Source organism: Calonectris borealis, chromosome 28 (genome assembly GCF_964195595.1).
Source record: "Calonectris borealis chromosome 28, bCalBor7.hap1.2, whole genome shotgun sequence".
Taxonomy (NCBI): Eukaryota; Metazoa; Chordata; class Aves; order Procellariiformes; family Procellariidae; genus Calonectris; species Calonectris borealis.
The window spans coordinates 2,768,681-2,796,207 of NC_134339.1; the positions used below are offsets into that span (position 1 = coordinate 2,768,681).

The following is a 27,527-nucleotide window of genomic DNA, read 5'->3' on the forward strand; positions in this document are numbered from 1 at the left end:
GGTTCCATCTATTTTTCAAAATTTACTGTCTGAACTTCTTCTGACATTTTTGTTGATTTAAGTTTGCAATTCGATATAAATTATTTATACCCAGCCAGTCTGAAAGGGCAGGCCCGGCACACAATGTCAGCACAGGAATTAAAAGACAAAAGCAAAAAGACAAAAACCCCAATCTCCTTTAATCAGCTAAATGACTTCAGCATCAATAAAATAAGTGTTACATTACGTGAATTTTTGAAGGAACTAGATGTACAAATGGACTAAAATCAATAGCTTTGGTAAGAGCCCTTTCATTGTCGTTAGGGACATTTGGGATTAACATTTCCAAGACTTCCCTCTCCACCCAGCCCTCCGTCCCTGCATGCACAGGAGGCACCGCTCTGCCAGCAGCAGCTGCGTTCGCACCGGATCAGTGGCAAAACAGACTCAGGTTATGGATGCCAAAACATTAGCCGCGTCATCTCCTTACCACAAACAGCTCAAGCACAAATTGTAATTAAGCACAAACTTAGTCTAGAAATCAGCGGGGTTTAACCATGCCCATGGATGTACAAGTTGGCCTACGCTTAAGTCCTCTCCACTCGTACTCCAGTATCTGGCTCTTTTCTACCATTTTCTCTTGGTGAAACTTTGGGGTCCCAATTCACCACTATGCTCGAGTTTTATATCAATAGCTCTGTGAAAATACAACTGAAATGTGCAATGACATCTCTGACACCTCCCTCCATTGAGTTATTTTCAGTTTATGTATTTCATATCCAACTTTGCTCTTACACAAAGGCTTTTCAGCACCTACGAATGTATGTTCCGTGGTTATCATTCACATATGCAAATTCAAACTTCTGCTACATAAAATGAGCTGAATCCAAAGCTGTATAGTTAAAACTATTTCATTCATTAGTTGGGTTTGATCCAAAGCAACCACAAGTTCAAATGACTGGATCCATCAGTTTTGGTGGCCTTTAGAGCAGACCAGGGGCTGCCACAGCTGGAAGAAGAAAAACCTCTTGGCCATTTTCCTCTCCGTCCTGCTTTTCACAGAGCTGCTTGTCACCTTCCCACCTTCCTCCAGTCACACTAAGACACTCTTCGATGTGTTCTTCTGCCGACGAAGACCTTTCTGACCTCCAGACCCTGCAATCCTAAGAGGTGGTGTTTGCTAATGATCCGCGTCCCCTCATGCTCTCGTCTGCAGAAGAGACATCCCTGGGAAGCCCCAAAAAGCCGTTCTATAGCCCTGAGCCTCCCCCACCCATTAAGCTATCTCTAACAAAAGTGGACCCCAGTGTTTTTGACATAAAAGACCAACAGGAGCTCAGTTTTTAAGTACTCCACATCTGTGCTTATTTTGGCCCATCCCCTGTATTTAAAAAATTAATAATTAAGAAGGTTCTCTTTTTTTTAATCATTTATTTTATTTATCCTATGGAAGATACGGAATGTGGATCAGCTATTTATTTTCTAAACCTGTTCTAATTCCAAGTCTTCAAAAAAAGAAAAAAAGTTGCATGTTACTATGGAAAGTTCAGATATAGGTAAAACCCTCTCATTTAAATTTGATCCTGGACATTTTCAGTCTAATGCCAGATATTTCTAGAATATTCCCTTCATCTTCCAGCTTTCTTTTTCTGCAAGTGTCTTTTTATATTCCTTTGAACATTACAGAGTTTCACAATATGAACTCCCACTATTGAATTCGAAATCTATTACGAAACGCACAAAAGAGCTTAAAAAAGAAATCTGTCAGAATATAAATAATTTTCAAAACATGATTTTTGCTCTTCCTGCATTAGTAATAACAGACTGGGCACTTAAAATGAGAACATTAAAGATTCTTTCCATTTGTATCCATTAATCCATTTACTTTTTGAATTTTGCTCAGTTGTGACAATGACAAAATATTCTACAGTTTCATTTCTGTTTATACTACGATCAGGTTCCAATAAAATCACTATGCAGCCGTATGCTGTTTTGTTTGTTATAGGCACTACAGGGGACCATTTCCATTTCATTTCTACTTTAACTTTATTTCTATTGACTGTTTTGATTTAAAAAAAAAATAATCTTCAGCAAAAACCTTGTCCTTGTTCGATTCAAGGATGCCTCTTTAAGGATGGAAAAAGCCATACACGGGGCTGTCTGAGAAAAGAAAAAAACCTTTTTTTTCTGAAGGTCCAAGTTTGGAGAGGTTTTCTTATGGACACTTCCATGAAAAAGAAACCAATGAAGACACACATTTGTGGTTCATATTTAAGGTGTTTTATCTGAGACTAAGAGGAGCAGGTTCATAAGTCCCTGCTCAGCCCAGCTCAGAGGTAGGACCGACCCTGGACCACCTGCATGAGCATCCCGAGCTCAGCGACGGGGAGAAACGCTTCCCTTGCACCAGGAGTTCCCTGCTCAACCCCACCGATCTTTTGCAATTAAAGTTTCATCAAAACCTATATATTTTCTTGAAAAGTCTCTTTTCTAGAATAAGTGCCTGTCAGCTCCGGTCCCGGGCATAGCTAAGCCCCGAGCCATCCGTGTACGTGAGCACAAGCTCCAGCATCACCCGCCCTTCAGGAGGTTCATCCTTCATTAAGTCATTACATTCCTCCCCCGGCCAAGGGAGAATTATTCCCTTTCACCGTTTCCCTACTTCTCTGTTCAGTCTCATTTTAGGTGTTTCCACCTAAATACCATTTGGGGGCAGGATCTGTTCCTCGGGGGAAGAACTCCATCAGCACCTACCTAAGAGCCATTCACCCCCAAGAAGTCCGATGGGTTTTGGGGGTTTCTTTTGGGTTTTTTTTTGTTTTTTGTTTTACAGGCAGTGAGGAAAAAATACATTTTCCCCCTACTCCATGAGTGCTATGGACATCTAGGAGCCACAGGGCCTCAGGCAGGTAGGCTACGGCATCCAACTACTTCCTTGTGTGCCTAGCTTTAGGCACTCGTGTACAAAAATGGCAGTCATTTTTCTCAAATTTCTTTGCATCATCTGCAAGCTCATAATTGGCAAAGAAGTAATCCTCTGACCCAGTGACTCTGGAGTGCACTTGTGAGCAGAGCTTTTTCAGTAACAGTGACATGATTTCATTAGAAACATCATGTGTCACTGGGGTATTAACATTAGCTTAGGCTTCCAAATTTGATATTTCAAGTGCACTTAAATAACCTCTCAGAGAGTTTTTGAAGCTAAATTAAGTTATCAAGTGTGGCTCCATTTCACATTGACTTTGTTTAAACAGCATTATGTAAAAAATTCCCTCTTGACTGAGATACCTTTAGTTTTCCTTTTTTTTTTTAAAAAAAAAACCAAAGATTCCTGCCACGAAACATCTGCTGACGGCAAAAAAATAAACCATTATCGACGAATTTACAGATTTGCAAAACATGAAATTTAAAATGAGGGAAAGAACACAATGAAAAACACTACAACCTTAAGACTAAAAGCAATTAAGTCACAACTAATAGTGCAATTAGCATTATCTCACAACTTCCTCGGCTACTAGCTTTTGTCAAGCTCACATTTTGCTTTCAGCCTTGACAAATCAGAGTCACCTGCTGCTTCACTTTCTGGTTCTCTTCCGCAAGCCTAACAATATCGTGTGTCAGTCACACAGGCATTTAGGATAGGTAATCCTCTGGGTTTTTGTTTGTTTTTTTCTAACATAAAGAGGTGGGAACAGCAACATCCCTTGTAGCACGGCACATGCCAGGGAACATGTGCAGAGAGGTTCAGCGCTCATCATCATGTCCCATACGTTGTGGTTGGGAGCAACCTCTGGCAGTCTCCAGGTGGTGGACGCCCCATCCCTGGAAACATTCAAGGTCAGGTTGGATGGGGCTCTGGTTGAAGATGTCCCTGCCCATGGCAGGGGGTTGGACTAGATGGCCTTTAAAGGTCCCTTCCAACCCAAACCATTCTATGATGATTGTGTGATTCCAGTCCAACTTCCTACTCAAAGCAGGGTTCACTTCCAAGGGCGGTCAGGTCCCTCAGTCCAGTTAAATGGCTTCAGTCCAGTCCTGAAAACCTCCCCAGGCAGAGGCTGCGCAACCGCCCCAGGCAATGGCACCGACCTTCCTACAGCTCTGGAAAGAAATTGCCTGCTCCAGTTCTGCAACGTGCTGTGTTTCCTATGGGCGCTGCTCGTACCATCGCCTCCTCGTTATTCCCACATGTCCACAGACACCGCTCCGTGCTCTGGGAAGGCAGAGCAAGGACACTGGAGGTGCACGGGGCAGCAAAGGCCCCGTAGGTTTCCTTGGCTCAGGCTCTGTGCCTCGGCAGAGGGAATGGCCCCTGGAGCTGCCCGGGGCAGCATGTTGCTTGTGTCTGGGCTGACATCCTCAGCGGAGAGCTGATGTGTACACACATGCTCAGGAAGTAGTTTATTTGCTTTAGAATTTGTAAAAGAACTTAAGCCTTATGCCAAACTATGAACCATGACCTCAGAAGAGAGACGTTATGTTCTTTACTTCTACCCTGCAAGACAGGTGTGGGGAAGATCTGATCAGAGGCTGGATCGGGCCCCAACTCCATCCTGCACAGCCTGCGGTCAGATGAAATCTCTTTTTGATCTTTGCTTTCTTTCCTCTGCCCTTTTCCTGCTTCTTTCCAAACCTCCTTCAATACCACACCATGACCCACCCTGGTCTGTTCTGCTCTGTCCCTTTCTGCACTGGGACGAACAAGAAAAATTCCGCGGAGCAACGTTATCCTTAGACAAATCTGCGCGGCACTCGGGGCACAGCACGGGCGTGTGAGCACGGCCACAGCCTGGGACAGGGAGGATGCACAGAGATGCTCAGAACAGGAACTACCAGCCTGATTCTGCAGGTTTATGTTTCCCCAACTACAACAAGGAACCTTCAATTTCTAGAAGCTGAAATAAGGATCGAGCTCATCTAGGAGCCCTGGCTTGGAGTTCGACATCAGCTTAAGAGAATCAGACCGTTAGGCTTAACGTTCCTTTCATTTTCTCAGGCTATTTCTCCAGGGTGAAGAGGGCAAAAATTTTTTTTGCAGGACCTAAGAATGACAACAGATCTGCCCCCAAATACAAAGCAAAAGGAAATCTGTTAGAATAAAGAAGTATCACTTTGTACACTGCGATTTATCAGTGCAGAACATGCTTCAGCCTAATCCAAAACACAATGAAGTCAAGGCAAGTTCAACGACTTCAACAGGACTTGAATTTGACCCTTCAAATCTCACACAAGCATGTGCTCACTGTTAAGCATTACTGCACGGGAGCCATAAACCATGATGCAGAAGGCCCAGTAGAATAGTGGGAACTGCACACAAAGCAGGGAAATCATTGGCATAGTGAGAAGAGAGAGGTCTAGCAAATGGATTTAGCATAGCATTGTAACAGTAATGATCTTCCTGAGGCACGGAAAGAGGCAATAAAGGCATTCACAGGAGTAGGCTTTTGATACGTGCGATCTAAGGGATATCTGTCATGATTCACGCCAAGTTATTGCTGTAGAATTGCAAGTTATTTTCCAGCCATCTTTCAATTGCAGTGAAAGGAAAGAACTTCCTCAAATGTGTTTATCTAATTGCCAGCAATTTCCATTGCAAGGCAGATGAAATAAATAAACACAGGGTAGAGGCAGTTAACAGAATCCAGAGTATTTCATAAACAAACATTAACATCATGGTACTTCTTGCAGATTCTTATTTCTTGGGAATGGGCTGCTTTGGGCAGCACAGCTGAATCACAGAATGCTTTGAGTGGCTCGTGCTGTTGAATACACCAAAGGGCTACAAATAATGCTCCTACCAAAGCAGGAAAAAGGTTGTAAATTCCGATTATAACTTACATGGCTGTTGAGCAAACTGCTTTTGTGTGATGTAATCCCTTCATTTTTTTGTAGGTTTTCAATCGCCATTTCAAGCTAAAGAAAATGTGCACAGGGGAAAAAAAAAAAGAAAAAAGAAAAAGAAAGGAAATCAGATAGTTAGCAACAGCCAGGATTATTATTTCTTTATTAATATTTGAATGATTAATGCTTTCTATCAACAGGCTTGTGAAAAAGAGGCAAACAGATGAGGCACAGTCCTTATGGGATGAAGCTGCAGAGACATTATTGTATGGCATGCAAACTAACAACACAGCAAGAATCCCTATTAGGGTGAAAGAGCAAGGCTGGGGCTTTTGATCTTCCACTATATGCATTGCTCATTTATAAAAGAGAAGCAGTTTTCCTTCTTTCCCCCTCATGCCTAGACCAAAACACCACCAGACAGATACACTGCAGCAGGTCACAGGAGACTTGCTACAGAGAAGGTCCGTTTTACCCAGATCTTTCAAGGAAAACTGGAAGTAATGACTTTGGTTATTATTACTCCTTAACATTTTGACAAAAAACTAATGGCAACTAAATAAAACAGGGGCACAAGGAGGGTTGACACTCAGAATGCATAAGGTGGAATGGATAAGAGCTCTTTGCTACTGAAGAGAACTGCAAAGGGACTCTGAAGGAAGAAGACAGGTTTCTTCCCACGAAGACAGGCTGGCACATCTTGATGCTACTTGTGCTCATTTCCACTGATCTCAGAGCTTCTGCAAGCGGAGTGGTGGTGAGGCATTCTGGCTCTTGAAGAGCCCCCTTGCTTCCCTCTGTGTAGCTTCTGTCCTACACACAGCCCAGCTACGACTGCTGCCTTGTGCCCCGACCCTCTCCTGGACCCTTCTTGTCTTCTCCTTTCTGCTACTGGGGCTCCCTTGGCAAACTACTCTCTGGCAAGAGATGGCTTAGCAGATGGCTGCTGGTCCCAGAGCTCTAGCGCTCCTGAGCACAAGCGTTTTGCAAGTGAGGAAGGAAAAAAAAACCCCAAAACAACAAAAAAACCACGTTAAGGGACTGGCAGGAGCAGACCTGCTATTTCTCTCCAGTAGAGGTTCTCAAAACCCTGTTATCTGTGATCTGTTAGTGCAGGCAGGACAAGGCAGCACACATCAGCCAGTAAAACTTGCAGTCAGCAGCTATCTCTAGCATCTGTCCTCATTTTACATGCATGGTCGCGCACTCCTCTGTAGGCACATGCACAAAGCATCTGCACAATGATCTGTCAATGGCCTCCTTCACATACTAGCTAGCTCCCTGTACTCCTTTGCGCTGACTCATAGCATGGTGAAGATAAAGGTCGAGATAAAACCAGCCATTTAGAAAACCCAGCTCTGTCAGAAAGGTGAGAGAACAGAACAAATCCGATCTAACTTCTGAAGTAACATTCAACCGAAGACGCAGTCTGTGCCTCATCCATGTCTGAACGTGATACTCTGTCCAAGCACCTCCAGCACACGGCCCTTGGTTTCCACCCAAAAGTGCCATCACTGTGGCACCTCTCAAGAAGTCATTGCTGAATCCAAAAAAGGGTCAGTCTAAGACTACGTGTCAGTGGTTTTTTTGAGAAAACTGTCTAGCACACCATGATGTACCACGAGGAACCAAAGACTGATTGCTGAGGCAGCCTTCAGGAAATGAGTCAGTGTTCGAGGGAGACACCATTTCCTTCCTCTGTTCAAGGAGCAGCGCAGTGCCAGTTGAGCAACACCTCTTACACAAGCACAGAAACACTGCCTGTCCTTTTGGCATTTTGCTAAGTGCCCCATCCAAATGGACACCTTGCATCTGCAAAAAAAAATAGTACAGGGGAAAGACAAAAAGCTCTTGAACAGCCCTGCACGAAGGTGAGGAGCTCTGAGGACCCACTTATGGGAGGTCTCAAGGATCTCCTCTCTTGGTATAGCCTAATTTAAATGAAGATTAATAGTGCTCTATTGGCACAAACATTGAATGCGACTGCTTCATGTGCTGTTTCAGCCCATTCGATAGAGCAGAACATCATTATTGCAGCAGATATGGAAGACGGGTTTCTTTAAATATTTGAAGATTTTCTTTTAATGTACATACAGTCTTTACCAAACATCCCTCAACCTCCTGAGGCAGCTCTTACACCATCGCTAATTCTGAAGCACTACCTTGTTCCCAGTCTTCTCTGAAGATACTCTCCTTGCTTTCGAGGTCTCAGTGCCGGCTCTGCCTCAAGCATTCAACACCCTCCGAGTCCTCTCGCTTCCCCACTCCTTGCAGCTGCCTCTCACCTTGCCAAGCCCTCACGTTGCTGGCCACTTTGACATCCACCCCCTTTGAACTATACCCCCAAAGCCACATGCAAACACTACGGCTTCCTTGCCTACATCTGCACGAGCTGTACTTTTCTTTCTCTCCACAAAGCTGTTAATCCTGCCCCAAATACATTTTACCAGGACTACAGCCTCTCCGGCCTCTTTAACACCAGCCTTTCCTATTCTCTGTTTGAGCAAGACACTGCAACGAAAAATAATGTTCCTACCCATTGTTTTGATTTAGTCATTGCTCTCTTTAAGCCTTCCACTATCTGTTCACCCATTATTATGTGAAAATGAAAGCAGTTATCATGGCTCTCTCTATTCCCCTCCAACTTTGGTCTGTGCTGAAAGAACTGAAAGCCACACATAGACACATCCCTACCCTGTCTTCCAGGCAAGAATCTATGCACTATTTGACCCTCTTGAGCCCCTCCACAAGAGCCACAGACATTTTGTGTTAAAATACCTTCTGAAAGTTCATTCCTACATGCAACAGAGTGAATTTATTTCAGATGCATTTTCATAAAGGTCACTTCCTAAATTCTTTTTTTCCTGAACAGCTTTATCCCATGTGATAGACAGCTACAAACTAAATCTGTTCATGGGACATTTCTGTTGACACATATTCTACTTGTGCTTTGTACATTGTGCCCATCACCACGGAAATTTAAAAAAAAAAACCAAAACCCAAGCCAAAACCCAAGAGTAATGTTGTGCAGTTTTGCAAGATGCCATCCCACGCAGGTGACAAGATCAGCAGCTACTTCCTTCAAGATAACAAGCTTGAGCAAAAATCAGAGGATGGTCCAATGCTAGTTTTTAACTATGAACAGTTAAAATACACACAGACACACTTCACACACAAGAAATGAACCCCAGCTAATCCAGATGCATCTGTCATTTTCTCTTCCACCCAAAGCTAAGGACTTTTCCTCACAGATAGCTACTTCTACCTAAGGCAGAGCACATTTACTCCAGGATCAAAGGCAACATTTCAAGGCACAAAGATTCAAAAAAATGTGAAGTCTGTATTCTAAAACTCTGTGGAAGAAGAAAATGCAACCTAACTGGCCAGATTTTCAAGAGTACTCAGTAGCAAACGGCTCCTGTTTGTCTCCCTGGGTGGTGCTGTTCACATTTTAAAATCTGGCCATGTACACTGAATTACACCTACGTTTGTAACATGTTTACATACAAACGTATAAACACACATAAGTCAGTCTGGAAAGGAAGGTGAGCAGAGCTCCAACCCACTCCTGGCTACAGCTGCTACTAAGGGCTGGTAGATTCTCAGATAAAACCCCGGGATGCTTGTAGCTGCAGAAAGGCTGTTTTGGGTTAATACTTGTATCCCCCTGAGCCCCACACAGCTGTACAGCTGTGCTTCTAGAAACCTGGCACCTCAATTGACAGTTGGAGGGACGTGATTAAAAAAATCAGAGCTTTAAAACATTTGTTTGATCAGTATTATCCCTAAAATACATTTTCTGTAACACACGGCATGGACAGAATACACAATGGTGTAGGAGATATATACGAAGGCTTTTCAATCACTGTGCATTTGGCATGATCAGCTTGACACACCTTATGTGCTAATTATCCACTGTGTTAATAATGGATTTTTCAGGTCTCTTCATAATTAAAAATATACTTATATATTTCTTTATTTTGGGTAAACCAAGCCCCGTGTTCAGATGTTGTACTTATCAGAAAATGTAAATACAGACAATTCTTTTGAACTGGAAAGCCAAAACATTTTGCTCAGGGAAAAAAAAACAAACCCCCCGAGAATTTTCTCTTATCTCCATGCTGCATAATTTCAGTGATCCACTCAGAAAGTTTGACAAGCCTCTGCCCACCAACAAGACAGACATCCCAAACTCCTGTTGAAAAATATCTGTAGTACACCAGTGTCTATTCTCTCGCTTGCATTTGCATGGCACGTTATACAGACATATACACAGTCATAACGATAAGAAGTTTTATTTTCTGAAGGCTTTTCAGTTCCCTTGGAATAATTCCTGGCCCCCGAGCTGCAACATCTGCAGGGCTACATACCGTTGCTGGAGAGGAGCGTGAAGTATGTGACAGAGAATGTCTAGTGTTTTCCATCCCCCCATGAATGAGATAGGCTCCCGAGCCGGAGAGGATCGGACTTCCCCCAATGTCCATGGTGATGCCCACCATGTTGTGAGAGGGAATGGCTGTAGGAGAGGATGCCGCTGTAGTCACCTGAGCTCCACCTCCCTGCGGTTCGAAATAGGATGCTGCACTGCTGGGGGCGTAAATCTGAGCCTCGGTGTTGTAGGAGTAGGCGGCTCGTCTGTCAAAGGAACAATAGGGTCAGGAGGTGGAGCACACCTCGGGTGGAGAGGAGCTGGCAGAGCTAATCTCACGGACAATAGTTTCCGCAATCTGGATCACCTTTTAAAAAAAACCTCGACTCCATTGTTGGTGGGATTTGCTCCATTGAAATTGAACCCTGTGCTGTAAAAGTCACTGCTGACAATGTAAATCAGTCCTGTGACGGCCCGGGAGCAAAGGCCCACAGCCACAGCCAGAGCAGAGCCCAGGAGCTGCTCTGCAACCATTGCAGGCAACCTCGGTACCGACGGCTGAGAGCATCCCGGGGGGCAGCGGGGCATCAGGCCCACAGCAGAGGGGAGGAAGAGGAAACCTTACAAACCCCCTTTCTTCCTCTAGCAGCTATGCTCTGGTTCCTAAAGATACCCCACCTCACCACGCAACGGGCTGGGCAGAGGAAAATACCGGACCCTTTTACGTAGCAGGACTCCCTGGAGAGCAGTCCCTCCGGGAAGACAACGCCTCCCCCAAGGCTGGAGTCTGGCTGAAATACCCCCGCCCCCAACGTAGCATGTGAAACCGTTCCTCCTCTTCCTCCTTTTAACGGCGGGCAGTGCCAGCAGCAGCGCCGGGGTGGAAGGAGCCTGGGAGGACCGAAGGGCTCAACCCAGCTGGGAGGGGAAGAGGGGCTCTGCTACAGCCAACAAGAGACTCTTACATGGTTCCATTGGTATAAACAGCTTCTCCTCCTTCCACATACTGGACCTGGGATGGATATACGTGCTGCACGGATTGCACCTGAAACAAGCATCATAAACTCGAGTTACGGATATGTTACTGCCTAGGAACAGTGGGAGAAATTGCATATTACATCCTTAAACAACTTTCAACCTTACCTTGACATTTAGGCTTTCTTTTTAAAAGAAAAAGAAAAAGAAAAACAAAACAAACAAAACCCCCACATGCTTAGGAATCCCAAAGGACACATTTATTTCAAAAGGTCAAATCAAAATAAATAAATAAGTAGTTGCTCCATGAGCGGTGGAAACAATGGAGCTGGGTTTCCTCTGCATATGTCTTGGCTGGTTCTCCGCTGACTAAGAAGGGTGAGATCATGCTGCAGCCTCTCCCTCAGAGAGGAGGTCGGCAGTGTCCATCTGCACCCCAGCCCCCTTTTTCTTTGGTCTGGGAGGGACGTAGTTGCCCTCTGTCAAGTCTTTTTTCTGAAACTGAGCAACCAAATAAAAAATTGCTAGAGGAAAAAGTTAAGAGAGCCAGGCTCGCTGTCCACATGAAGCAGCACCACATATGCCTGGTTTCTTAGGAAACAAGGACTACAAAAGGCAAAGTTCAGAATAAATAAAAACATTTGCATGGCTCTCTGTCGCTTAACCTTTCTATGAAGCCACATGCAGTCAGTACATTTATTTGTGTAATTAAAAAAAATCCTAAACACTTTGCCTCTAAAAAAATCTTTACAGGGGAGGACTGCTTTTAAATGGCAGTTAAAAGCATCCATCAAATCTTCAAATGTATGAAAGACAACTGCTACAGTAAAGGTTCTTTCTAAACTTTAAATATCTTGAGAGTTTCTTTTGCCATCAGTCTAAGAAAGGAAGAGAGAGATGGAGAAAGCTGTTCTCACAGTGATCTCTAGCTCTCTAATTGCACACAACTCTTTAATTAAGAGCATGGGTTTTTCTAAGCAGCTATCTGGCACAGTTTCAAATGTCGTGTGGGACGTGGGGTCCTGTTGACATGGGGGTCCCTCTGTGGTGTCTCACCCCAGAGATATTACCTGTTGTGGAACCTGCTGAACTCTGGGAACAGAGATTTGCTGCATCTGCGCTCCTTTGGGAGCGGAGCCTGCTGCTTGGACCAAAACCCTCTGAAAGAAGAAGATATAGTAACACACACTTACTTTCAGTCTGTAACACAGGTGAGTTAGGCATTCTCTTTCAAACTTTCATGGAAAACTTGCCTCCTGCTCCAGAAGCAGCAGTACCCCTTACTTAGCATCCCTGCAGTTCCCATCTTTCCAATGCAATCTACACCGGACAGCAGCCTGAGCTCAGTACCCTAAACCCAGGAAAAACAGAGAGCTGAATCCACATTTTCTGACATGGACCATCTTTACGTCTCCACGCAAGAAAATAACAGCAAACAGTTGATTGACGAGAGGAGCTCAACATGAGGTTCAGTCGCCACCTAAACAAGAACCACTCCTGACACATTCACATTTTCCTCCTAGGGCTGCAAAGTTTCTTCTCTTATGGCTGCCATACCAAACTACGCTCTGCCTCCTGCGACATGAAATCGCATTCTCCAAGGTGCCACAGCCCTTGGTTTCTACCAGCACCAAAGCTCAGATGGTTTTGCATCTCCCTTCAGTGCCACCAAGGGCGCAGAAACGCTCTGTGTTGCCTTACGGTGGTCGCTCTGTCCTCTACCTCTCCACTGTCATTTCCATCGTCCCCCTGTTCTTTGTGTTATGCTCGGCGTTCTGTTTGAGGTTGGACACATGTCTCCTGAAGTGCTAAGCACCTTGCAGATCCAGCAAAACAAGCATAGGGACATGGTGGATGGAAAGAAACGATTCAGTGAGGCCAACGGGAACAGAGCCTGGGTACCGGCACAAAAGTAAGAAACGTTCAAGCCAAATATCAGTATGGCCTTTTAAACCGATGAGGACCTTCTCCAAGGAGACAGTCATCCTCTGTGGCTTGAGGCTTTAAAAATACCCAGCAGATTGGGTCAACTGAGCAAAAAGCTGCAGAACAATCCCACATGAATGCTAGAAGAGACCTTGACAATTACTGGCTACCTTATATGTATGTTTTTATGATTTTTAGCCCTCTGATACCCTCCCAACACGCCCTTTGTAATCAGCCAGAAATTCTATTCTAGCAGAATTATAGGAATATGACAATTGCCCAGATTTCTAGGCAGCCTCTATGTCACCAGTCCCCAGGCTGACCTTCAGTAAGTCTAGATACATTGGAGATCCTGCAGCTGAGCCAGCGATAAGGACACGTACATTTATGCCACCCATCACTTTGTCCATTTTCTCCCTAAAAGGGGCTGTAACCAGTGCACGATGGGAACATTAAAAGCCCTTTTTCAAGTCAGGCCTTGGCAATGCCACCTACATCAAAGTCTCAGAAAGATCTGTTCCTTTCTCCTACTTTTTCCCCATTCTCTGTCTTTGCTTTTACCAAACGACACATCTCCTCCTTTGGCACAGCTGCCCAGCTCAGCTACTTGTGCAATTTGTCACCGCCTGTCCGGTTACTCCTACTACCTCCCAACCAAAAAAATTAATCATCCCCAACCTGTAAGATGAGGCCATCCTGTTCATACAGCCTTCTCTCACACTGAAAGGTAGACCAGTGATCAACAACACCAAAGGCTTCAGCTTCACACCACTCATGCTGCCAATAGTTCATTCCTAGTATTTTCTTTGTGCTGCTGGCGAGAAGGGAAGGCTCTGGACCCTCCTCCTCCTCAGCAATCTTCCACGATCCTCTGGGTCTTCCTTAATCCATGGAGTTCCACTCGATACTCCGTGTCATGATGACAGGACTGGCAAAGACCGGATGGGTAATTTCATAATCCAAAGCCAATGGGTTTTGTAAACTTCTTTAACATGTTGTCACAGTCGAATTCACACTAATGACTGACGATCCCTAAGATCCTTGACACTATTCATCAGCGACATCCACATCGTTACAATACAAACAAGAAACGTCACCCAGAGAAATCGAAGATGGGAAGGCTGAAAGATGACAGAGAGCTGGCCAACCACACACCGAATCACACGATGTGAGTGTCTGCGAATCCTGGTGAATCAAATGCTCCTACCAATTCACAATTTTTAATTGTTCCTTTTCGTCAGCATCCAATGGCAGCTACTTCCGCTCACTTGGGAGTTGGAGAAGGGTGTAGCTAAGTTATACCCACCCATCCTCTTATCCCTCCAGCTTCCTGCGACAGAAACTTCTTTTGATAGTTCCCCAAATGGCATAAAAAGGAACCAGTTTTACTTAACCCTTCCCGTTTTGCATTAGGTAGTTTTCATTCATCAGCTGAAGCTATCATTTCTCTCCTATCAGGAGACCTCCCAAGTGCATCGTAGTCACGTATAGGAATCATGAATCCCCCCTCCCCAATTTAAAATGTCAGGATCCACCTACCAAAGGAAGAGACCAGCACGTGCCTCCTCCACCCTCTCCCCTCACTAGCGCTCCCTCCAGCTCTTCTCTGTTGAGCTCGGTACCCTATTTGCAGAGATGCTTTAAGGACAGTTTCATTTTCTCCTGCTTTTATTGACACACCAAACAATGACAGCAGGATATTATACTGAAGCAAACACCAAACTGGCATGAAACTACTTCCTTGGGTAGCTAAGTTAAAAAATCCCATGTTTTAAAGCTTGCATATTCGTAGGGCTAACACCTGGAATATCCATGGCCTTTAGCAATACAAAGTCCAGGAACAGGTTCTGCCCACTACCTCAACAACCTGATTAACAATCCTCTCCCCCATATAAAAACCCTGGATTAAAATACATCTGCCAGTAAAACAGGTCTCTTCTCCATGGAAACGACATTCCCAGCTGTGCATACGTTACCTGCTGAGACGCTGGCACCGGCTGCACTACTGGAGCTTGGGCTGATGCAGAAGCGTGAAGTGCCACAGATGCTGCTGAGTCTGATCCACCCTCTGAACTCTGCATGCTCACTGCTGGGGAGAGCAGAGGGGACATCAGCCAGGGAAAGCACAGCTACACACCGCAGCGAACGCCCGAGGAACCCGCGTCTAACAGGAATAAAATCCCAGTGGAAGATCCAGGGGAAGTGCTAGGAAGGAAGGTAGCTACCTTCCTACACAGAGGACTCTTTTTAGTCTTGGAGCTAATTTTAATACAGTATTATATTAAGAAAAAAGAAAGTTGCACAATTGTTCCACAGAAAGGAGAGGGAAGGAACAGAAAATGCATTTCTAAATATAACCGAAAAGTAGCGTTGGAAAATTATCATGTCATAGTGAGGATAACTTCAGATCTGGAAGAGTAAGAGCACATTTTAAAAACCATTTTTTCTCCACCTCTCCCTTATCATGTTTAACTACTGCAAAAAAAAATTTTAATCGAATCTAAGTACATGCCTGGAGCTTAGCTAATGCTTTCATTTGAAAAGTGAAGTGGTCAATTTGGGTTTATAATCACAACCGATAATCAAACATGAATAGCAGAGGAAGAGCGATTGACCATCATTTTAAAACCCGCAAACCACCCCCACAAAGAACCACCTCCACTCTCCCATCCATGCCCTTGCCCCAAAACCCCATCAGCCTCACCCAGGTCCCCACAGACAGACACGCCATCGCGCGCCGGTCCTGCTCCCACGCTGCTGATGCTCTCAGCACCTTCGAGTCACCCTGGTCCCCCTGTCCCGGCACTCACCCAGCATCGCTCAGCCACCTTGGGAAGCATCCCAAGGGCCATGCAGGAATGTCCTGGGGATGGAGAGGCGGCACCAGAGCAGGGCCGAGCGCCTGCCCTGCAGCACAGGCTCTCCATCCGCCGGGTCTCCTCGCTCCCTTACGGCATTGCCTGGCCCCCCGTGTCTGGCCCCCGCATGTTAAAGCCCAGCCGCCCGTGGGACACCCAGGGTTGCTGCGATGGTGCTTCCCAAGAGCAGACAATGTTGTTTGGGGGGTTTGGATGTAATTGGGGGGGTGGGAGAGCCTTTTTTCCCCAGTTTCTTGTGAAAGTTCCTGTTTAAAAAACTATTTTAAGAGGGTTTCTGCTGTCACTTCAAAACCAAAAGATTCAGAAACATCCAGGTTTTGAGCAGTGTCATTTCTTTCTCAGCCTCGCCGCTGAGCGTAATGTAGCTTCCAAATAACAGCGTGAAATCTTTTCTGTTTTATTTCCCTTCTCCATCCAATATTTAAACTTTTTCCTCAACTTCGTGCAAGTTAAGAGGTAAGAGGAAAAATGAGAAACCGAGGGACCCTGCTCATTTGATAGCTCTTTGTGGTAGAAAGAAATGTAAGGGAGAGGTGAAGTTACAAAAGTTACCTGTTTATTCTCCTTCAGCTACTGAAAAAAGCCCCAAATATTTAGATTTTTCACAAAACAGGTTTTTAAGATTTTTTCCGGTCAGTGCTGACCCCATATTCCCATACTACCCATTAGCAAATTACACCAATTACTCTCCCGACTTCCCTGAAAACCCCACAGCTTCCAAGTAATTTTCTCTTTCACATCATCTTTCTGCATCCAGGAGAAAAAGGAGATACAGAACCCACATAGACACTGCTCCAGATACAATTACTAGATTAATTTAACAAGTCAGAAGCAAGGTAAAGAAATTTAGTCACTATTTATCACCATTGGTCCCTTCGTAGCCCTCAAATCTGCCCGCAGCAGACGTGCAGAACCCCATTCCCTGCAGCTCCACTATATAAAGGCAGCACCTGCTTCTCCCCATCACCGCCTCTGCAGGGTTTTTAGCCAAAACCTCTTTGGCAGAAGATACCAGTTGCAATAGCGCTGTGGGATCACGAAAAGAATAATTCTCGCAGTAAATTCACGCAACAGCCTGTTCCAGCCCAAAATTATTTGCAACTCAACATTTGGCCAGCGCTGTTGGCAAAGGAGGGAGGTTTATAAAGCTCACGTGAAGATGCTCAGGCAGAAGAGGGGTCACTTTTAGCATACGTATTCCCCTAACTTTTGCGAGGGTGTTTTATTGTCTGTCATTTGTGCCCCAGGCTCCGGTTCACAGCTTTCTAGGGTTTTGCAAGTGGAAAAATATAGCATGGTGAGGTTACAGAAGAAAGTTGGGTAAGTTGCCAAATATATTTTAATTATCTATTTGAGAATGGTTCTGGCAGGGTCAGATCTCAGCATTTCAGGTCTACAGAAAGGTCTCTTTTCAAGTGTAGTTATAATCAGAAAAGGACACTCAGAAGTGATGCTATCTCGAAATTACCACCTACTCATCTCTGCTGATAAATTTTGTCTTCTGGTTTCCCTCAGTGACCAAAAGAGACTGGAGAGAGGCAGGCAGGGTGGAAGATGAATTGTCTCCTGCCAAAATAAATCATAAACTTTGTTTTTGGATTTGTTACAAAACGCAGGCTCTGTAATGATGACAACCAAGCCAGACACAAAGACCCCGATGAAATCTGCAGCTGGTACTTCCAGACAAGGTGGACAGACACAGAAGTACTGGACCGCCAAGGCACACGTACAAGACTTCTTATTATTTTGTTTATCAGTGAAACATCCTGGATAAAGAATAATTCATTTCCCGTTAAAGCCATCCTGCGCTTCCTCAGAATTGGAGAGACAGATACGTGTACGCCATCTGCTAATATTAATTTGCTCTGATGAAAAGCTGACAACATAAACAGTATTCCTACGCTCTGAGAAACCATCGCAAGGTGCTACAAAGCCTTCCCGACATCCTGGGAGCACCGGCGCCAAGGCTCCAGAGGATGCATAAAGCATCAGCTTTCAAGGAGGGGAAACGTGGCATCCGAAGTCTTGCTCTTCCCTCTTCTTGGGAGTTGTGCGTGCAAAGTAAGGAACACCCTTGTAGCTCCTTAATGAACATCGGCTGCTGGAGCTGGGCCGTCTGCTTGTGCAGATCTTTGGCAGTTCTGCCACATCCCTAAAGCAAATGCCCATGAAAGGACTCGCTGCTCTCCTTCGATCTCATTTTTCACCTCCCACAGGGGAGGAAGTTTTACAGCGTTCTCGATCATCCTTTCCTAACAGAGACTGGGTGGCTCAAAAGCGAGCCCTCCTGTCTCCCAAAGGTCTAAGATTTGCTGCCTTCCTCTTAGATCTGGTCTAAGAAAGAGAGGTTTACCCCAGCCACGCTTGCTTCCCACTCCTGGCTGGGGGAGAACGCTGTAGCTCTCTGGTAGCAGAAGTGACCGACAAAGCTATTAAAAGGTGTCTCGTGGCTTCTGACAGCCAGTGAAAGCCTGGCAGCTTGGCAGCCCCCCTGGGACTGGGGAGTTTGCACAAACTGAGAACCTAATTAGTAGTCAACAAAGCCGCTGGTGGGTCACAGAGAGAATCAGCATCCACAGCTGACTTTCTCAGCTCCAGGGCTCCTTACTGGGTTAAGAAGAGCAAAAATTATTTTTTAGTCAATTATTTTTGCCAGGAGAATGAGCAGACAGGACCTGACCATGCATAAAGAATAAAATCACGGTGAGAAGGACCTTACTCAGACATTGGCGTTTCAGGTAGAGACAAATTTAAAACTCCAGTTGCTCAACGCGGCCAGTGATGTCACGTGCAGCATCACGACTGTGGAAAGCATTGCAGAAATCTGGATTCCAGGTTGCATCATCACTGAATGAATCAGGCAGATAACAAGGCTGCTGTGCTCTGGAAACCTTCTGTTTACACACAGCTATCTCGGTATCCAAGCAAACAGCGGTGACGGGAAAGGAAATACAGAAAAAACGAATAACTTCTGGGTGCTATTTCTGGTTCTGCCACCAGCTTGCTCTGTGACCTTGAACAGGATGCTTCCCCTTCCCTGTGCTTCAATTTTCCCACTCCTAAAAAAGCCACAATACTCCCCTAGGTAAGGTATTTTTCGAGCACTGGTCTCGGAGGGCTGTCAAAGTCTGAATGCATTTGAGAAAGACAAGTAGTAATATTACAAGCCTTGAGGGTTGATAAAAACTCCAATTGTCACCGTTTCATTCATAAGCCACATTGCCTTCACATAAAGAGCCTTGTCTTTGTTAATCTCTCCTGCCTAAACCAGCTCCAAAACGCTGGGAAAACAGAGATAAGAGGAGCATTTCAAAATATTTTTCACATTCAAGTTTGCGGCGAGAGGGGGGAGAAAAGGAGGGGGCAGCAGAAGGATATCACACAGCTTTCTCCGAGTCGCCTTCCAGTGCCGAGAAGGGAAAGCAGCAGCATCCTCTGCACCAGTTCCCAAGCTCCCAAAAAGAGTTTGGGAAAGGAGGGGGGGCTGATGCGAGAGCCCCCGGTCGTGAGGAGGGTGCTCCTGGGTGCTCGGTCTGTGCTGCAGCCCACGAGCTCTGCCATCCAGGAGATAAGGAGGAACTGCAAGTATTTTTCCACAGCATGTTTCAATATCAGCTCCTGAACACTCGAACAAAAACGTTTCGGAGCTAAACGCCGAGACCTCAAACGTCTGATAACCGCTGCTGATTAGAGCCAGAGCAGGGACCCTGCCCCAGGGAAGTACTTGGTTTATTTTTCTCCGGTGCTCTGGTCCTCGCTCCGCGGGACATGCAAGCACACGGCTAGCTGAGCACCCCGGCCGGCTCCGAGACTTCAAATAAAAGAGGATTTAAATCCCTGCCTTCCTCAGACCCAAGGTCACTTCTGTTGTAATTGTGGGTCGACCTACTTGGTGTTTTTATGTTCAAATGTCACCATTTGAAGTGACTCTTCAAATAAATCTCTCCCCCCTCCCCTTATTTTTATTTTTTAAGAGCAGCCTTACATAAATCAGGGGTGGGACTGGCACAGTCTTGGCTCTCATGGGGTATTTAGGTCTTGTATATATAGATCTTTAAATTTTTAAGGTGCAAATGTAAAACATTAGCTACCCCACGCTCGCAGCCAGTGAATGCTTTTTTAAATCCAGAATCATCATACAATCATACTAGTGTTGCTTTCAAAATATTAAAATTGTTACTGTTTCAGTGAATCTCTTGCTCATTTGAAGACAAATCATGAACTATTTTATTTAATTTGCTTTTCAAAGCTTACTTGATCATCCTTTGATCTTATTTAAACTTTTAAAATTCCTTTATTACATCCTTTTTTTCTGGCAGAACTTTTGAAATAGAATATAATACTGGGACATAAATGAGGGAAAGGAAAATGTCTTCGATGAGTTTTTTGTTGTTGTTTTTAAGAAGAACAGTCAATTATTCTATTTCTGGGACAAAGTTTCTCACAGCTACTTATATTTAAACTTCCCAGTAAACCTTGGTGGGTGGTATTACCTCTACTGGGTAAGTAATTCCCTTCATTTGCCATTTGTAAATGGGCTTAACAACTTCTTCTCAAAGAGTAATTTACATGTGGGGCATAAAAATCCACCAGGAAAAAGACGGCCTTGAAGTGCAAGAATCAATGGTAAATCAGATTTTTGATGACTGAAGGATGTACTTCGTGGCTTTCATTTCAAATTAAGATATAACTGCAGAAAAAGTTTATTTTTCCACGTGAACCTGCTATAATTATGCTTGCCTTTTTATTAATGAGATTTAGTACACCCAACAGCCAGGATGCTCAGCTGTGCACAGTTTGTGCTCCAAGTTTTCTTTCTGTTCAATAGATCTCGGCTGACCAGAGGGTAAAATAACCACGGGGGTAAAATAACCAGGGAATCACATACGGTCACATTTCCATATACCAGTTCATGATACAGCTATGAATTTTTTATCGAAATCTCCGGATATCTGATATTTTATTGAAAACAATGGGAAGGTTGTAGTTTAATTAAAAAAAATGAATTATTTCTCATCCATAAAATTGACTTGCTAGGATCAAAATTCAAACCCAAGTTTTTGCTTTTTTTGTTTGGTTTTGTGCATTTTTTGCATACTTTGAAAGGAAGGTTTACATATAAAAATAGTTATTTGGTTTCTGGAACTTTTACTCAGGTTTAGTTGGCTTGGAGCTTAGGTAAATAGGAAAACCAGAACAGCAATAACTGAATTCAGAAGAAATGAAAATGCTATTTAACCATCACATTCTATATGGGCTTTAAGTGGTATTTTCTCCCCTGACTACAGAAAAAGGAACTATGGTCTTTACATTTAATAGATTCACCACTGAGAATCCTCAAAGCTCTCAAAAGTGAAAATAATAAAAGAAATGCAGGGAATAGCAGATTTTGACTTTCTTTTCCAGCAGATGCACACTATCCATCAGCTTTATCTACCATACTCTAGGCCACTTTTATTTTACCAAAGAAAACTTTCTTAAATACTTTCCATTTCATTCAACATTTTTGGCTTAGTTTGTATTTAATAATTTGCATGAAAGGCATTAGTTGTGTTTTAACCAGAGCATAGAAAGAAAGTGTTTCGTTCTTTGGAAGAACAAACTTTTTTATTTTATATGAATGAAAATGCAATCGAGTGAATTATACCACCTTAGACCAGAACTAAGGCAAATACTTGTACCAAATGCAGCTTGCCTCCTGCCTCCACATGCATCCTTTATCCCCGCTGCGCATGCCTCCAAAGCATGATATCTCCAAGAAACAACAGACATTCCCCTGAAATTCCAATCAGGAAAATATTAATTTTTTTTTTCGATTGCCCATAGAACTCAGAAGCTGGAGGAGCACATGAGTAGGTACTTGCAGATGGCCAGCACGTGGCTCTGAACCGAGACCAAGAGCCAAATATGACCCCATCTTTGGAAAAACATGATTCCAGCTCACCCATCAACGAAACCAAAAGAAACTCTTCACTTTCGGATGGCTGAGCCAAAGAGAACCTGCTCTACCAGCATCCACGTTTAGGAGATATCTTTTCCTTCAGCCCATGCAAGCGATGCTCGGAGAACAAAGCTCCCAACACGGCTGTTAGCAATGGGTGCAGCTCAAAGCATTGGGAAGTCTGGCTGCTTAGCACCCGAACTTAACCCTTGTCCAAAATGTTGTACAACTGGCATCACGATACTTGCTTGACTTAGGAGAGCTACAGCATTTCCTGGTTTTTCAACTGCTCTCTCCTGGGAGAAGAGCCTGCTATTCTGGCTTTCAGAGGGAGCAGGTTAGGACTGGACAGAGTCTGGGTTCACCAAAACCTTGGCCTCCGCACCAAAACCCCTCATCCCACGCCTGGACAGTCCGTAACGCCTGCACCGAGCCACCCCACAGAGCCCGGGACACTGCAGCAACAAGCACTCGTGTACCGTTCGCATCCCGAGGGCTGGAGCAGCATTCGCCTTTTGTAACCAGCCCCTCCTAAACCAGCATCCCCTTCCAGCAGAGGATGGGGGAGAGGTTTGGGCCATCTCTGTGCTCCGAGCAGTGTGAATGTGCCCTCATCCTCATCGCAGCTCAAAGCGAGCTCTTGCAGACTAACAGGAGCTGGCATTTGAGCTGGCTCATCTAAAGAGTGTCCTGAACCGCATGTCATAACCTTTAGCCTTTTAATAAGCGGTGGTAAGTGGAGGGGATGGAAGGGGGAAGCAAACATGACAAGGAACTTCATAATAAGCTGATTCTGGAGAGGCTGCTTATTACATTGCTTCAAAATGTTATAAACAGAGAAGGCAACAGAGCCTTCCACTGATTAGGTTAAATTAATTTAAAACAGAAGCAAACACTGCTTGTCTAAGAGCTCTAGTTACCTGGAAACACAGATAAACCCAAAACACGCGTTTCAAGGGCAGCAGGCAGTATAGCTGTTTTTTTCAGAAACATGGTCTTCATGGAAAAATACAAATTTGGAAATGGCTTTTATTAGCAATAGTTAATAATATACCGAAATACAAATATAGACTCAGTCTTTAATCAGATTTCATGGAATCAAATCAGGTAATAGATATATACACACACAGAATTGTTGTGTAACAGCAGTTCACTAATCTTTGCTGTTTCTTTAAAAGTAACTTTCAGAGAGGCCGAAGAGAGCGAGGAATGTATCTGTGCTGGCCCTATAATTTGGAGTTTCCTTAAGAGCCAGCTGAGACTGAATAGCAGAAGCCGTGATGGTTTAATGTTGCTGGCAGCAGCCTGTGGACAAATCCCATGTGCACGGATCTCAGACCTGAACACGGGCAAAGTAACATTGCGAACCTCCCTCCCATACAAAAACCTGTCCTATTTTCTTTCTGGGTTAATAATATGAACACTCTCCAAGGGTCAAAAGCCAGGACTGGATTCCTTCAGATCCGAATGCATCCCTTCTAGTGCTCAGAAATGCAGGGGCCAGCATACCGCCTATTTACTGCCATGCTCAGTCTCCCACAGACTTACCTGCACGAGTCCCAGCTATTTGCTCTTAAGAAAAAGTCCAACAGCTTCCAGATTTTTAGCCTAGCACAAGCCTGTCAACAAGTGCTTGGAACTCCTTGTTTCTTTCCTATTAACTAGCTAAATCTCGACTTCAGAAAAGTTTTGCTACAATAATGGCAAATAATGCTACCCAAAATAAAAGTCTTGGTATCTGCTGAGCGGTAAGGAAGCTTTCACATCTGGAAGGAGGAATTAAGAGTCACACACTACACTGTACTCCATGTCCAGGCTTTTCAGATACCGGCTGCAACATATGCATTGGTGCTATCTGGCGAAAGCAAACACAAGTTCTGGGCTCAAATTAATAATTTTCCCAATTTTTAGTCTGTGTAGTGTAGGGGTTTCCCAGGGCTGTGATTCAACAGGGGACATACAGTGTGTCAAGCAAAAATCTGGCACAAAAGCATTTCAAAGGTTCCTTTCTAGGACAAATCTTAAAGTTTCAATCATCAACCAAACCAGAACATCTGGTTACTTGACCCCTGCGGTCTGTAGCTCTGCTTCTGCATGCTCCCAGGACGATCCCAAATACCTGGGTACAGCTAATCCTCCCCCGACTGAACGGGGCTCATTTTGGAACTGCAAACCTTGGTACTCGACTGCGTTTTTGCAAGACCCGCTTTTATAACTTGTCCTATGGCATATGGAATATGTCACTTTTTAAAAATTAATTCCAAGAGATCAGCTTAATTTGAACTGTATGTTCATCAGCCATCACTTTTTACTTGTTTAGACTAGACAATCCTTTCAATGGCCTTAAGGCTAGCCAGCCTTTTGACGATTTAAGTGTGAAGTAGGAGATTTGCTGCAGTATTTCATTTAGATGTGGGGCGGCAGCAGCAGCTGTTTCCATCATGTCTCTCCGGTGAACAGCGAATACAGAAGTAACCGCTGCCAACACAGTCCAGTATATTGTTATTTATTTATATAGCACCATTCACAAGCATTGTGGTACTTAACAAAGTTAAGCAGAACAAGCCACAAACATAAACTGTGGCCGTTGAGAGAAGAGACGATTTCATCTCAGATTTTACAGCAGCAGCTGAGTCAGTGCTCCGGAGGTCTCTGGGAGAGATTCCACCATAGGGTGGACTGAAACATGGCACGAGGGGATAAAAAAGTGGTCACGAGCGTTAGTGTTGCTGTGGGTGTGTACTGAGAAGCCAGAAAGGAGAGTTGGAGCAAGGAGAGAACCATTTTTCCCTCTGAAAGGCAGCTAGTGCCTGGGTGAGCATGAGGAGGAGGAGGGCTGGTTTGCTTTCTCCTGACACTAAGGACAAGTTTCTTTGTCTCTCTCAAATGCCTGCACAAGCTCTGACTCCACCATCCTTCCACCTACACTCGAGATGCTCTTCCAGGCTGTGCTAACTCGGCATGCTCCTGGGGAGCATTGCCCTGACCAGCGACTGGTGTTACTGGGGAGGAACCACCATGGAGGTCTGGGCTCTGCTCCTGCACTCCACAGAAAATGGGGTCTTGCCTTTACCTGATGGTGCCACACCAAAACATTCTCATGGGGATGTGCAAACTTTTCTCACGAGAGTTTGGGATTTGCTTGTTGATGATTCTGCTTCTACACGTGCAGTAAAACTGCCCCAAGTTCAAAATCCGCATTGCCTAAGTGCATTTGCAAGTGAGCTCATCAGAGTCACAGGCTGGCATGGGGCGTCCCAAAACTAAACTCACAGTTGTTGTTCGGCTGTTCCACCACAGTATTCAGTGCATGTTTCAGCAAGTAATGGGACAGAAGCAATTGCTTTCCAGACCAGTGCACTGCTACCGGCGAAGAGGGGAAATGAGCTGGGTTTTTTTCCTGTGGAAATTTAAAGTTCATACAGCCATGGGTGACTGGTACTGCAGACTCCAGGAATAAAAAAGACCCCAAATAGAAAACACAAACTATCTAGAGACATGCAATTCTTCCTGGAAAGGCAAAGAAATGAGAAGGCTGCTTTAGATGCCCTAGAAACGCAGTTTGGGAATATGTATTTGAATATTTTGCACTTGGAGAAAGACACTGCTATATTTTTGGTGAGGACAGTAATAAGACAGACCGTATTCTAGATGAACGGGAGAAGATAAAGGCTTGCAACAACTGTACACTGCTCTAATAGTTTGCACTTTCCCAAAGAGAGATAATTGACTGTTACCGAACTAGAATTAACCGAGTTATATCTTTTATCCAGGCAACAAATTCCTGTGGGCAGTATTTTTGGCCTGGAGACATGAGTGGGTGGCTTTCCGACAGACATCTCAGCCCACGAAACTTTCTGTCTGTAGTCTGGCCAGAGAGGGGTTCAGATAACACCCAGAAAACAATTTTTTTTTAATCCATTCAATAAGTGGGCAAGGCAAAACTGCAGTTTTAAAAGCTCGTCCTCCAGCGCTGTGCTGACAGATCAGGACTGTGCTTAGGGTCGAGGGGGAAGATTTACATCTGTTTGAACCATAAACTAATGGGGGGGGAGGAGGAAGTTGTCTTTAGCCCTAATTCTGAGGGGTACGGGGGACCCCCCGCGCCCCGCTCGGTGCGGCTGACGAGCCCAAGCCCACCCGAAGCGCGGTGCAGGCGGAGGAAGAGGCCGATGCTGGGGGAGGATGCTGAGCCCACGCTGTTTGGGGAGCAACAGCGGTTGCCAGGGGCGACGCGGTCCACTCCCGTGTCCAGGGCGCGTTGCTAGGCGACGCGGGGAGCGCTTCCCAAACCAAACATCCCCATCCCCGCCCGCCGCGAACGCACACTAAATATGTCAGCGGGTATTTTCAGAAGCCCGGGAGGACTGACAAATAATTTCTTTGCTATAGTAACTGTGAGGGCGGGGAGGGGGGGAACTGTGGGGTTTGGTGCTTTGTTTTGGTTTTATTTTATTTTATTGTTAGTTCAGAATAAACGGATTAACAGGCTGGGCAGTGTTCTTCAAAGCAGATGCCCAGGAAAGGAACCTTTTTTTTTTTTAAAAAAAAAATCCTTGTTTTTAAAAGTATTACTAAGGAGTTAACCTCTTTTGGAGCCAGCAGTAACCAGTCATTACCCAAACCCCCGTGTCCCCGGCTCGCTGCCCAGGGAAGCACCGCACAGGCACCAGCGGAGCAGCAGCACCGCACGGCCAGAGCTACCCGCAAACACACAAGTCCCTAAGCAAGTACTCTTTCAACTTTTTTTTTTCTCCCCCCACCTATTTGTAGATTCCTAGAAGTTTCCCAGCAGAATTTAGATCCCTTTAAAGCAGGCTTTAGCTTACTTAAAACAGGTTTGCTTTTCTTGGTGGTATTACGAGTCCAGGGAAAGGTTGGCTGGGAAAAAAGCTTTCGGGAGAGGGTGTGTGTGGTTTTCGAGTGTCATCTGATTTGATGAAGAGGAGAAACTCTCCACAAAGATATTTTCTTCTAGTTCCACGAACACAGGAAAGTAATTTAAATTCTCTACTTTGCATTTTTTGCATTAAAATTTGAGGCAACTTATCACAAGCAAAGATTTATAAACACTCAGAGGATTTTAAGGGAGAGCTTGCTCTCTGTGGAAATAAAGAATAGAGATAGGCTTTTGCTGGGCTGGTGGAAAGGGATCATTGTCCTGGGTGCGACGGTACGATCTGAAACATAAAAGTTCTGCTGTGCTTGCTAATCATCCTTAAGGCCACATGCTGCTGTCACAGGCTCCCACATTCAATAGGAGCAGAATTTGGGCAGAATTTGTCCCTCCAACTTTTAAATCTAAGCTTAGGCATTGGCATCACATCAGTCCACCTTCAGAGTGATTAACGACAAAGCTTATTACTGAAGTTGCTGATTTCCAAGTGTGGGGTGCTTTTAGTGCTTCCTTCACAGCACCGTTTCTCTGGCGTTTATCTACTAATGGCACAGTCCTCCAGGGCTGCAACAGAATTGCAGCAAGGCATTCCCTTCTCTGAGGCAGATGAAAAGCAGAAATCACTCATCCACTGGATGAAAAATAAAAAGTCATAGTACTGGACGCTTTTTAAATAAGGTCCTTAAAAAATTGTGGGGTTTGTTTTTTTTTTTAAATAAG

At 44.7% G+C, this 27,527-nt stretch overlaps 1 protein-coding gene across 7 annotated transcripts in view; it reads right to left on the bottom strand.

Annotated features, from left to right (window-relative positions):
• RFX2 (regulatory factor X2) overlaps window positions 1-27,527 on the bottom strand; it is a 61,205-nt gene that overhangs the window by 14,955 nt on the left and 18,723 nt on the right. For 2 of the 7 annotated variants that reach the window (XM_075175515.1, XM_075175514.1), the window contains exons 1-6: window positions 18,689-19,367; window positions 15,067-15,176; window positions 12,235-12,324; window positions 11,155-11,234; window positions 10,191-10,455; window positions 5,818-5,892 (exon numbers count right to left, since the gene is read on the bottom strand). In XM_075175515.1, the coding sequence (XP_075031616.1) occupies window positions 5,818-5,892; window positions 10,191-10,455; window positions 11,155-11,234; window positions 12,235-12,324; window positions 15,067-15,176; window position 18,689 (621 nt within the window). In that variant the 5' untranslated portion in view covers window positions 18,690-19,367. Of the gene's footprint in view, window positions 1-5,817; window positions 5,893-10,190; window positions 10,456-11,154; window positions 11,235-12,234; window positions 12,325-15,066; window positions 15,180-18,688; window positions 19,368-27,527 lie in introns of those variants that run through there. The other 5 variants (XM_075175520.1, XM_075175518.1, XM_075175516.1 and 2 more) reach the window with 5 other exon arrangements.